At 45.5% G+C, this 13,401-nt stretch overlaps 1 protein-coding gene across 23 annotated transcripts in view; it reads left to right on the top strand.

The window, feature by feature from the left end:
* The window catches only part of cast (calpastatin), a 212,746-nt gene that overhangs the window by 15,784 nt on the left and 183,561 nt on the right, over positions 1 to 13,401 (top strand). For all 23 annotated transcript variants that reach the window (XM_070884722.1, XM_070884718.1, XM_070884626.1 and 20 more), the window contains one exon: positions 9,913 to 9,981. In XM_070884722.1, coding sequence (XP_070740823.1) covers positions 9,913 to 9,981 — 69 coding nt within the window. The remainder of the gene's footprint in view (positions 1 to 9,912; positions 9,982 to 13,401) is intronic.

The raw sequence follows: 13,401 nt of genomic DNA, 5'->3' as shown, positions 1-13,401 counted from the left end.
AAAGAGCCATCCTGAATAAAAAATTATAAACAAAGCAAAGACATAATATTGAATATTCCTACCTGTGTGAAGCAACAGCAGCCTTCGAGCTGCGGTGCTTCAGGCAGGCCGTCCATGTATTTAACAGGGACGGCGTCAGTGACTCGACGGCAACCCAACAACAACGGCAGCAAGCAGCCTTCGAGCTGCGGTGCTTCAGGCAGGCATTCCTTCCATGTTGGAGACGGGCGACGTCAGTGGCTCGACGGCAGCCGAAGACACAGCAAGCAGCCTTCGAGCTGCGAAGGAAGCTGAGGCCATTCGGCCACGGGATAGGGGGTGGCGGCAGTGGCTGACGGCGGCTGAAGACACAGCAAGCAGCCTTCGAGCTGCGAAGGAGGCTGAGGCCATTCGGCCACGGGATAGGAGCGGCAGCAGTGGCTGATGGTGGCCGAAGACACAGCAAGCAGCCTTCGAGCTGCGAGGGTAACTGAGGCCATTCGGCCAGGGACAGGGAGCGGCAGCCAGATAGCCAGTTTGAAAATTAAATTTGTAATTGCAGAATGGGTGCTGCATTGTCAACACCACGTATTATGCAATAGTTCACCAGCAATTCACTGCATAGGAGAGAATTGATTAGAGCTCACCGCACCAGGAACGTCATAGCCCGTAGGCTGATGGGCAGGAGACCTTACCCACGTCGGCAATATTGAGCCAGGCGCTCGTATCTGGACATAAATGAGGCTGATTGTATCAAAAGGCTGCATTTCCGCAGAGAAGTTGTCGTTGAGATCTGTGATATGCTGAGATCAGATTTGCAGCCCAGAAGCAGAACGCCAACTGCCTTGTCTGTTGAAGCGGAGGTCACAGCTGCACTTGCCTTCTATGCCTCGGGATCGTTTCAGGCTACAACTGGAGATATGTGCGCCATCTCTCAACGTGCAATACATGCCTGCGTTTACCAGGTCACGGCTGCACTGTATGCGCGGAGGAATGACTTCATCAAGTTCCCAATGACCGCACAAGCGATCCATGAGAGGGCTGTGGGCTTCTTCAGGATTGTCGGCTTCCCAAAGGTACAGGGCTGCATTGATTGTACCCACATCGCCTTGCGAGCACCTGTGGAAGATTCCGAGCAGTACAGGAATAGAAAAGGTTTCCACTCTATCAATGTGCAGCTCGTGTATGACGAAAAGCAGTGCATCATGTCAGTCGATGCGAGATACCCTGGCAGCACCCATGATGCGTTCATCCTACGTGACAGCGTTATATCTGACATGTTTGAGCAGCAGCCAGAAGGGCAGAGCTGGCTACTGGGAGACAAAGGGTATGGCCTGACCACCTGGCTCATGACGCCCCTACGTGTGACACGGATGGAAGCTGACAGTCAATACAACATGGCGCACATTGCGACTCGCAGCATCATTGAGAGGACCATTGGTATATTGAAACAGCGTTTCCGATGCCTGGACCATTCCGGAGGCCACTTGCAATACTCTCCTGAGATTGTCGGTCAGTTCACTGTTGTGTGCTGCATGCTCCATAACTTAGCCATCATGAGGCAGCAGGAGCTGGTAGTGGAACCCGAAGACCCACATGAGGGTCCAGTGCCTGATGATAGTAGTTTGGAAGAGCAGGATGAGGATGATGACGACGATCAGGAAAGCATGCAAGTGCCTGGTGCCGGAACACGAGGTTGGAGGAGGGCCATTAATGATTGCTCGAGCCCTGCGCCGGCAGCTCATCCGTGAACGCTTCAATTACTGATGCCCGAGGGCTCTGCGACCACTGTTGCGCATGGACATGTTTATTCTTTGGAGTTGTTCCTACGTTGTGTTGTGTTAATGGAAGATGATTCAGTTTTAATGAAAAAATATTTTATTGAAAAGTTAACGTCACTAATAAAATATTTGTTGTATCAAACTTTACTTTTTAATATGACTCTTGAAGATCACTTATAAACTTGTAAAGTTACAAAACAATTTCAATGTGAAAAATCTTACACTCTTAAGATCACTTAAACTTCAAGATCACTTTTAGGTGCAAAATTAAATAAGATACAAAAAGTGAGAGCATTTACACTATAAGATCATTTAAAAACCCTAAGATCACTTTTAAGTTGTAAAGTTACAAAACTTACAAAACAATTTCAATGTGAAAAACGCTACTGCAGCTACATCAAGAACAAGAACAAAAGCAGCAAAGAAAGGCTGCAACAATGTCTCATCCACATCTCAGTGAATGTTCACTTCTTCATGGGGATGTCATTTGATTGGCTGGGCTGTGTGCCCTTATTGCAGCAGCTATCTCCATGAGGGCCTGTGCCGTCACTTGCATGCCCTCCCTGACGGCCTGTTCCATCGATTGCATTCCCTCGGACATTTCCTCCCTAAGTTCCCATGTCATTACTGCTATTTCTCCCGTCAGGACCGTCGTCTCTTCACCCACTGCACTGACGCTGCCGATGAGTGATCGGGTAAGCTCATTGGTCTCCATACCCAATGCCACAACCTGAGCCGCATCTGTTGCACGCTGCATCTCAGGAGAGCATGTCTCCAATCTCCTTCTCCTCTGCCTGGATCTGCCTCGTGGCACCACTACACTGGGAGGCGCGGGCAGGGACAGTGGGGCGCTCGGTGTTCCAGACGGCAGCACTCGAATGCGAGCCGTGGGCTGGGATGGTGGGTGAATGGGTGTAAACTGCTCCATTATATCACCAGCACAACTGGGACCCGCAACGTCGGAATCAAAACCATGGAAGGTGGAACCAGAACCTATGCAAGGGGTTGAAACTCTGATGCCCCTTAATGGGGGCTCATAAACATTAAATTAGAAGCTCTCCCCTGTAGACATTTCAGTCATCGCCGCCATCATCCAGTCTGGATCGTCCGCATCTGGTTGTACTGGTTCTTGTTCTGTATCTTCAGGATCCTCCGGGTTGGCAGCAGCATCATCATCATCATCATCATGTTCTGCAAAATACATCAGAACAGTCAAATGTTTAACAGCAAGGGAGGGAGTAGGATGGGTGGCATGAATACTCTCACACATAGCAGGCCAGGCAGCAGGATGATTTGAAGGGCCACGATGCATTTTCAGGACTTGCCCTCTTCCTCGCGTGCGGGCCCAGCTTGTGCTGTACTGATTGCTTTTCTCCATGTACGACTCATCATGACAGCTATCTCTATTCCAAGGATGTCAGTGGATGCAGATTGGGCATGGCTCCTCCTGTTCGAGTTGCTTCCTTTTTGTTGTGGGCCAATTTCTTCTGCAAAGAGTAAAAGATAACTTTTTACTGAGTGTGTCTTTCTGCAGGGTGGGACATACACATAGTCACATTACAATTACGATTACATAAAAAAAATGAAAATATTACTTACACTAACTACTTGACCAAGGTCATGCCATTTCTTTTTACACTGGCTTCCAGATCTCCTGGTATGCACCACTGCGCAGTAATCTTCTGCAACTTGGTTCCAGCGTTTCTTCATTTCTTTAGGTGGCACTTTTATGCGACCTCTGTTGCTGGTATCTAGCTCCTGCCATCTCTGCTCAATGACGTTGACTAATATCTGCACTTCCTCAAGCAAGAAATTCTTTGTTCTTGGTGTACGTTGTTCCATTGTTGTATTGAATTGACACACTCTTTTATTTTTCAAAACACACAGTCCTTAATTTGTATGCACCTATGCAGCACCTGTTCTGGAAGTTTAGCAGTGAAAAGCAGCACTCACTGATTTCAGCAGGTGATTTCTTCAACAGTGCTGCTAAAAGCACTTCTTCAGACACCAAAAAATCACCAAAATTCAATCCCAAGCCTTTCCAGAGGTCCATGAGACAAATCAGCACTTTTCTTCAGTTCCTTTAAAAATGGCCGAGTGCCAATGTTTATGTGTTACTGCGCGTGCGCTCCAATGCGCATGCGCGTGCGCTCCAATGCGCATGCGCGTGCGCTCCAATGCGCACGCGCAGGGCTGCCGGCACGACGTTCTCTCATTTGACTTGGCCCCGCCCCCCTGCACTTGCAGAATCGCTGCGACTCTGTGGCTCCGCCCCTTGCTGATGTCTGCGCGCTGCACCGAGCTCCGAGGGACCTGAGAATTGCAAGGTACATTTTAGTCACGCTTTTAGGCGTGAAAAACGGGCGGCCATGTCGGGGCTGCGCCGTTCTAGGCGCGGCCCGAAACTTGACCCCAAAGTGTTTAACAGTCATATGTTTGCATCTGTACAACAGAGGAGCTATGCAATTCTGTGAGGTATTCAATGCAGAAAGGAAAGTGTACAATAAATTACTATGGGGAAAGATGACGCCTATGAGTTTTGAGAATTAACCTCCATTTAACTAATGGAGATGGTAACAAAATTAATTTTGATTGTTTCAAATGGTAGATGAATTAAGTGGCAGATATGAGTTGATCAGACCAGGAGAAAGTAGTTGACAGTTTCATGATATTGAAATTTGGTATTTGCAAGCCAAAGATTAAGTTAATCTTGTTTATCATTCTGTTTTGTTTTGTACCTATAATTATATAGCCTGTGACTTGCCTTGTTTTATTTGGATGTATGGAACAAGTGGCATAATTTCAATATACTGCATACCCCATTATTGATTTATAGCTGAGTACTGTAGTTGTAATAAAAATAACACCCGTGATTCTTGCAAGCATTTTCAAATATTTGTGTGGTAATAAGTTGGGTTCCCAAATCAGTATTTAAGGTTATAATTACAAATACTCTTCATAATTACGTGACATTTTTAAATAACATTTGAGTAGGCTGGAGACCACTGAAACTTAGCCAAAGTAATAAGACAGGGCTTTATATTGCAGTTCCACAATTGGTAAGTTCATGATCTCAGCTGGGCAGGGGAACTGCAGAATGGCTACCACTAATTGGCTAATAATTAATTTGAATTTTTATAATAACCATGAATGGTGAAGTAGCCATTTGTTGTGGCATCATTCTTGAAAACAAAATCCTATTTGTATAATATTGGCACTGCAGACTACTTTAACGTATTGAAACAATAGATATTGAAATGAAGAAATACAGACGTGTTGCCAGTCCTTCGGATGTGTGATGGGTCGGGGATCAGTCTCATTTCATTTTAAAAAAAAGACTCTTAACCTGTGGGAATTTGTAGCTTATCAATATTGTAGCCACCTTAAATGTTTTTGCTGTGCTTTTAACTCTGCATGAAAAAGGTTTGAACAAGTTTGCCAGTACAATATAGTTGATTACCAATATATTTATCTCTGGTAATAAACCGTTGCCAAGTCCACCCATGTAACAAAAATCAGTTGGTATTTATCATTGGGCCACCAATTCTTATACATATGTCTATAGCATTTGCCATACTGGTAGGTGGCATTTGACACCTGTGAATCCCTGGCCAAAGACCACCCTAAGTGGAGGAAGAGCATCCGGGAGGGTGCTGAGCACCTCGAGTCTAGTCGCCGAGAGCATGCAGAAAACAAGCGCAGGCAGTGGAAGGAGCGTGCGGCAAGCCAGACTCCCCACCCACCCTTTCCTTCAATGACTGTCTGTCCCACCTGTGACAGAGACTGTGGGCCCAAGTTTCCACATGATTCGCACCTGATTTTTAGGAGCAACTGGTGGAGAACGGACTATTTTAGAAATCGCAATTCTCCACATTTTTTTTTCTGCAGTTCTAGTCAGGTAGAACAGTTCTAGTTTAGAACAGAATTTTTTCTTCAAAAGGGGGCGGGTCCGGCCACTGACGCCTGATTTGAAAGTTTCCACAGTGAAAATGTACTCCAAACTAAAGTAGAATGGAGCCAGTGAAGATTTTTGTAGAACTGAAAAAACCTGTTCTACACATTAAAAAATCAGGCGCAGGTTACAAATTAGGCGTCCAGAACGAGGTGGGGGGGAAGGGAACTCATTAAATTTGACAATAAATCCTTATTTATACTTCTACAAATATTATACAAATAAATCCAACCTGAATAAACATTTATAAGCCAAGAAAAGATTAAATAAACCATCTTCCTACCTGTGTGAAAGTGCTTCAGCCAGGGAGAATTCTGCAGCTGTTCGTGCTGCTGAGCGAGGGAGGGAGAGAGAGAGAGAGAGAGGGGGGCGGGAGGGAGGGAGGGAGGGGGAGGGGAGGGAGAGAGAGAGAGAGAGAGAGGGAGGGAGGGAGGGGGTCGGGAAGAGAGGGGGGTGTCGGGGAACAGGAGCGGGTGTCGGGTTGGGGGGGGAGCGGGTGTCGGGTCGGGGCGGCGGGAGTCGGGTCGGCGGGGGGAGCGGGCCTCGGGTCGGGTCGGGGCGGGGGAGGTGGGGAGCGGGTCTCGGGGCGGGGGGAGGGGAGCGGGTCTCGGTCGGGACGGGGGGGAGCGGGTGTCGGGGGGGGGGGGGGGAAGAGCGGGTGTCGGGGCGGGGGGGAGAGCGGGTGTCTGGGTGGGGGGGGGGAAGCGAGTGTCGGGTCGGGTCGGGCGGGGAGCAGGAGCTGGCCGTGGGAGGAGCCTCATTCACGCAGCCCCAGTGAGGCCATTGGGCCAGGGCTAGGGGCTGCATGCTTCGGGCCCCTCCCACACAGTTTGGCACCTGGAGCTACTGCACTTGCGTGCTGACTGTAACGCACATGTGCAGAGGTCCCGGCACTGTTTTCAGCGCCGGGACCTGGTTCCGCCCCCCCCCACAGCTCGTGCTGGCTGCGCCGAGGGCCACAGGACCTGTAAGTCAGTGGAGAATACCGAGGATTTTTTTAGGCGCGAAAAACGGGCGCTCAGCTCGGAGGGGAGCCTGTTTTTTTTCTTGTGGAAACTTGGGCCCTGTAATTCCAATATTGGACCATACAGTCACTTGAGAATCACTTTTACAGTGGAAGCAAGTCTTTCTCGATTTCAAGGGACTGCCTATGATGATGATGGCAAAGGTGATATGAACAAGACGGTCATGTTTTGGTTATGTCCTGCAGGGGTGCAGATTGCCTTGCTGGCTATCTGTGAGCTGCTGTTTGTCATTTGAAACCTCTTTGTGATTGACAGCTTCGTTGTGAGTAATTCATTATTGATCTTGTCTTATTGCAGACATCACAACAAAGAGAGATATTAAGTCTTGTGTGCAATCTCTCAGATCCCACAAGCCTGGTTCAAAATAAGATTCTTAATTCAGAGGTCTGCTGGAGCTTCAAGATATTTATCACTCAGAAACAGGATCTATAAATTCAGTCTAATTTTGTAATCAAATGAAATCTGCTATTTGCTCTTGGTTCTAAATCTTATTTCTTAATAAATTTTATTTATAGTTGTAGCTTCAGAGTTACTTGTTTGACAGGTAAAGGAGCATACAGTGAGATCTTATGCATACCGTAATAATAAAATACATTTCTTTCATGCATACGGTCATATTTTAGCTCCTAGAAGTAAAGGTTTATGGAAGCAGAATTTTGTATTAAGCATGAGGGTGAGCTTGAATTGTAACAAAAGCCTTGTTCATTTCTGTATTTGGACTGCAACTTTAATTATCTCAGGAAAATTATGTCAAGATTTCCAGGCAAAAATTCCTTGGTTATCAATGAAATTAATAGCTAAATAATAACAGGACTGAAATGCAAATCACTATTTTGTGTTAACTAAACCATGTATGCTGTATGCATGCATTTCTAATATTGGAAGTAATGGGGGGAGGGGGATGGGGAGAAAATGCATTAGTCTGGCTGTGCTTTATCTGATCTGGAATACTTGGTTGTGATGCATGGCCATAGTGGAAAAGTATTCCATTCCCCTGCATTGACATCAGTCACCTTGATGAGCACATTTATTTTAAAAACCTACATGGTAACATGACTCTCTAACTTATGTAGCGCCAATGAGAATTGTAATGACCACTTGTTCTCTGCATAGTCTACAGAGCTGAACCAATTGGTAATACAGGTACAAATAAATGGGAAGCAATGTATTCAGAAAACCAATTTAAATATGCATCACAACAGTGAATATTGTGTTCTAAATGATGGCATTAAATAATTGTCTGATATGCAAATTAAATTATTGATACTTGAGCTTTACATTGTTCAGTATGAAATGTTTTTTGAGAAGTTTGAATAAAAAGGGAAGAAACTTTGTATTTGGATCAAAATTTTTTCCTGTACTCTGCATTTGTAATGTTCTGGGCAATAAAAACTATAACAACTGTCAAACGTGACTTTCACTCACCAGCATTTCCCTATTTTAATAAATCTTTACATCTTATTACTAAACTTACCGTTGTTAGCATGTTTAAAATATCACAATGTCCCTCTTTGTTTCCTAAATCATTCAGTGGGGAAGTTGTGCTATACGTTAACAAGAAAATTCTATTTGCAATATAAGCACTGTCTTGGTTACTGCTTGCTGCTTCCCAGCTTTCAGAATGGCTGGTGCAATGCCCATACATTGAGGTCGATTTTCACTTGATTCGTCTGGTGTTAATAGGATGTTAGAAGCCTCAAATTAGGGTCAGTAGCCATACTGTTCCATTAACCCTGATGATGTGGCCGGCTCAATATTGAACGGGGCCGACCTCTGGGGATTCATAGTGCCTGCCTGTTTCAGGTGACTGGAATCATATCTGCACAAGATGGTCATAATTGTTGGAGGTCAGTTACTGCAGCCAAGATTCTTCTTTGGCCCAATAATCTTCAACTGCTTTATCAATGACCTTCCCTTCAAAATAAAGTCAGGAGTGGGGCTGTTTGCTAATAGTGTCTGTTCATTTTCCAACTCTTATGATGAAGCACCCCATGCCAGCCTACAGCAGGACTTGGATAATATCCAGGTTTGGGCTGACCAGTGGCAGGTAATATTTGTGGCACACAAGTGCTAGGCAATGACCATCTGGAACAAAAAAAATGCCCAACCACCCCCCCCCAGCTGACTTTAAATGCTACCAACATCGCAACGTTGTCCTACCATCAATATTTTGGGGGAGTCACCAGTGAGCTGAAGCTTCACTAGACCAACACTATCAACACGGTGGAAACCGTAGGGCAGAAACTGGGTACTAAGACAACTGACCCATCAAAGCCTCTCCATTATCTGTTAGGCTCAGTCAGGAGTGTGGTGGAATACACACTACACGTGTGGATAGGTGCAGTTGCAACACTTGGAGCTCAGCACCATCCAGGACAAGACAGTTTGTTTGATCAGCTTACATTACTGAATATGACTGATGTGATTCTCTTCTAAATATGTGCCTGTACGTTGAAATCAATTCATCTTTCTCCAGTAAGTGGAATCACTAGTTCCAGAACTTTATAAGACATTGTAGCTCTTGAAAAAGCCATTGTTGTGGTTCTAGAAAGCCTTGTGGTGTTGTGAAGTGAAACTGGAAATCCCAGTGACTCACTGTGCTTCATTTCATAGCCTGATATAGCACAGGAGGCCATTTGGCCCATTATGCTGGCTCTTTTAAAGAGCTAGCAAATTAGTCCCAGTCCTCTGCTCCTTCCCCATAGCCCTGTAATTGTTTTCCTTTTCAAATATGTATCCAATTCCCTTTTGAAAGTTACTATTTAACCTGGTTCCACCACCTTTTCAGGCAATGCATTCCAGATCATAACATTGCATAAAATAATTCTCTCATCTTCCTTCTGGTCCTTTTGCCAATTTCTTAAATCTGTGTCCTTCGGTTACTGATCTTCCTGCTAGTGGAAAGTTTCTCCTTATTCACCATATCAAAATGGCTCATCATTTTGAACACCTATTAAATCTCCCCTTAACCTTCTTTGTTTAGTTTGAATACTGTACTTTCTGTACTCGCCCAAGAAACTCAGCAGTTAATTTGCATTGCTTTTTATATTTTTGTGCCTTGCATTTACAAATATATAGTCGATTGGCTGTAAGTAAAATGTTTCTAATGCACATGACTCGATCTGAAAGGTGTGCCTGGAAATTGTTTAAGTAACTAAATTCCATTTTGATTCAGGGAGAAAAAAAGACTGATTTGGGTACATCGTCAAAGCAAGGAGTCAGCATGAGTGCTCAAGCATCAGAGGTAAGAAACATAATAATACACTTGTTGACTATGCAGCAGAGCTAATAGGAGGTGAGGGCAGAATCTTCAATTCCAGCCGCACCGGGAGGCTGGCTCTTTGACACGCAAACAATAGATGACTGGTTGAAATGAAAAATGGGTATTTTTGCATGATCTTGTAAATTCAGATTTTCAGTTCTACATTGGGAAACATTTACCAACTGAGCCACCAAAGCATGGAAAATCTATTTATTAAAAACACTTTGTATTTCCTAGTCAAGGTGATGGTCAAGAGATTAGTGTGCAAAATTAAGGCACATAGTATTGGGGATAATGTATTGGCATGGATAGAGAACTGGTTGGCAGACAGGAAGCAAAGAGTGGGAATAAACAGGTCCTTCTCAAAATGGCAGGCAGTGACTAGTGGGGTGCCGCAGGGTTCAATACTGGCACCCCAGCCATTTACAATATACATTAATGATTTAGACGAAGGAATTGAATGTAATATTTCCAAGTTTGCAGATGACACTAAGCTGGGTGCGAGGAGGATGCTAAGAGGCTGCAGGGTAACTTGGACAGATTAGCTGAATGGGCAAATGCATGGCAGATGTAGTATAATGTGGATAAATGTGAGGTTATCCTCTTTGGTGGCAAAGGGAGATTATTATCTGAATGGTGACAGATTGGGAAAACGGGAGGTGCAACGAGACCTGGGTGTCATGTTACATCAGTCATTGAAGGCTGGCATGCAGGTACAGCAGGCAGTAAAGAAAGAAAATGGCATGCTGGCCTTCATAGCGAGAGGATTTGAGTATAGGAGCAGGGAGGTCTTGCTGCAGTTGTACAGGGCCTTGGTGAGACCATACCTGGAGTATTGTGTGCAGTTTTGGTCTCCTAATCTGAGGAAGGACGTTCTTGCTACTGAGGGAGTGCAGCGAAGGTTCACCAGACTGATTCCCTGGCTGGCAGGACTGACATATGAGAAAAGACTGGATCGGCTAAGCTTATACTCACTGGAATTTAGAAGAATGAGAGGGGAGTTCATAGAAAAGTATAAAATTCTGACGGGACTGGACAGGTTAGATGCAGGAAGAAAGTTCCCGATGTTGGGGAAGTCCAGAACCAGGGGTCACAGTCTAAGGATAAGGGGTAAGCCATTTAGGACCGAGATGAGAAGAAACTTTTTCATCCAGAGAGTTGTGAACCTGTGGAATTCTCTACCACAGAAAGTGGACATATTCAAAAGGGAGTTAGATGTGGCCCTTAAGACTAAAGGGATCAGGGGGTAGGGAGAGAAGGCTGGGGTGGGGTACTGAGGTTGAATGATCAGCCATGATCATATTGAATGGCGATGCAGGCTCGAAGGGCCGAATGGCCTGCTCCTGCTCCTGCTCCTATTTTCTATGTTTCTATGTTTAGCATCTGTGGTTGTCAGCTTTTTTTCCAGGTGATAGTTGGGAAAATGTGAATGGTGCAGTTGTGCATGTTATTTTACGTTTAAATATATCTTACAGGATGTATTCCTTCCAGCTATCCTGTGATCATGGACAATGAGGTTATGGATTTTACTGGCTCGTTCTCAGAAAAATAACTTTGTTTTCTGTAGCATTATCCAGTTTGAGCACTAAACATTATGCTGGTTTTAAAAAAAACTGAAGCATCCAATTAGAATATATCCAAGTGAGATACCTGCTTTATGTAAAGGAGGTTTCTGCACTAATTAACTGCTTCCTCAGAAATCGTTGAACCACTGAGAACCAGTGACTTGTTGCGAAATAAAAACAGAAAATGCTGGAAATGCTCAGCAGATCAAGCAGCATCTGTGGAGAGAAAAACAGGGTTAACGTTTCCGGTCGATAATCTTTCGGCAGAACTGAAAAAGGTTAGAGATGTAACAAGTTTTAAGCAAGTGCAGGGGAAGGGAAGAAAGGACAAAAGGGACGGGATGTGATGGGGTGGAAGGCAGGAAAGATTAAAAGACAAAAGGGATGATGGTGCGAGGCAAAAGGAGATGGCAATGGTGCACGTTATGGAACAAAAGTTCAGTCAGTCATAGGCGGTCCCTCGAAATGAGGATGACTTGCTTCCACACCAAAAAAGGATGAGTTCACAGGTGTTTCAATGAAGGACCCGAACTACATCCTCAAGGGTGGAAGATGCCTGTGTGTGGATTTTTTTTAACATGTGGTGGCCGTTGCACACCAGCCACCACACAGGCTTGACAGAGCTAGGTCTTGGTCCAGTGGCAAGGATTACCCAAGACAACTGGAGATGAGCTCTGCTGCACAGACCTAGTGCACACACATATCGCATTGTGGGCTGGCCCGTGCTGCCCCTTGGGCCCTGGTCCCGAACTCTCGCCTCCCCTGGGCCCCGGTCACATCCCTCTCCAATCTCTCACCGCTCCTTTGCCCCGACCTCGCCGCTCCTGCTGTATCTGCCCATGCTCCAATCACCGACCTGGACCTTGATGACGTCACTCTTCACGGCCGTCGCCCTCCTGCACCAGCTCACGCTGCTCCCTGGAATAGTATACCTCCACGCCGCTCCTTTTATGGCCCCGACCTGCCGCTGGTGTTCTCACACTGCTGCCTGAGGCCTCCACACTGCTCCTTTTGCAGCCAGACTAGGGACTTGTACACTTTTCTTTTGATGTAAAAACACTTCTATTGAAAAAAACAACGCACAGTCTTAACTTAATAAGCAGTAGGATGACGGCTTGTGATATATTATCCAGCTCTCCCCTCCCCCACCCCACCCCCGCCTCACCTGTGGTTTTCACGCGTAACCCTCAGCTTAAACTGACAATAATTTTAAATTGCATTTAAATTGCCGATACACCAGAACGAGTGTAAATAAAGCATTCCTGAGGAAAATTCCATGGAATGCTTATAAGAAGGTAAACGCCCATTGTCAGGATGCCAAAAACCAGAGAAATGGTTGCCAAGCCCTCACATGAGGAGAAAGAAGAGATAAGTTTAAAGAAACATCTTAAAGGAGAAGAGAGGCAGAGAGATGGAGCTGTTTCGGGGAAGGCCCCCTGATAGTTGAAGGCGCAGCTGCAAATGATGATGGGGAAGAAGGAAATGGAGGATGCACATTAGGTCAGAATTGGAGGAACACCGGCCTAGGTAGTTGAGGTGTTAGCGCTGGCCGCTAAGGCCTGTTTCAGCCTCTCTTTTGCGCTGAGCAGCAGTGCTGCCAATGTCTGCACTCACTAGGGAAATGTAGATTATGCAGATCGTGATGTCAGTAAGTGCAGTTCTTACCTGACACCCGATCTGCCATTTTGGAGTTTGCCGTTCAATGTACCGGACTGTGTTAATCACAACCAGCTGATCAAGCGTTCAAAAGCAGAAAGAAGCCTCCACAGCGCTATTTAAAGGGATCATCAGCAACAACTTGCAGCTGACATGTTTGTTCAGTTTGACTGGCTTTGTG

This window comes from Pristiophorus japonicus, chromosome 1 (assembly GCF_044704955.1).
Source record: "Pristiophorus japonicus isolate sPriJap1 chromosome 1, sPriJap1.hap1, whole genome shotgun sequence".
NCBI classification, from domain to species: Eukaryota; Metazoa; Chordata; class Chondrichthyes; family Pristiophoridae; genus Pristiophorus; species Pristiophorus japonicus.
This window is presented reverse-complemented; position numbering and strand designations above follow the sequence as displayed.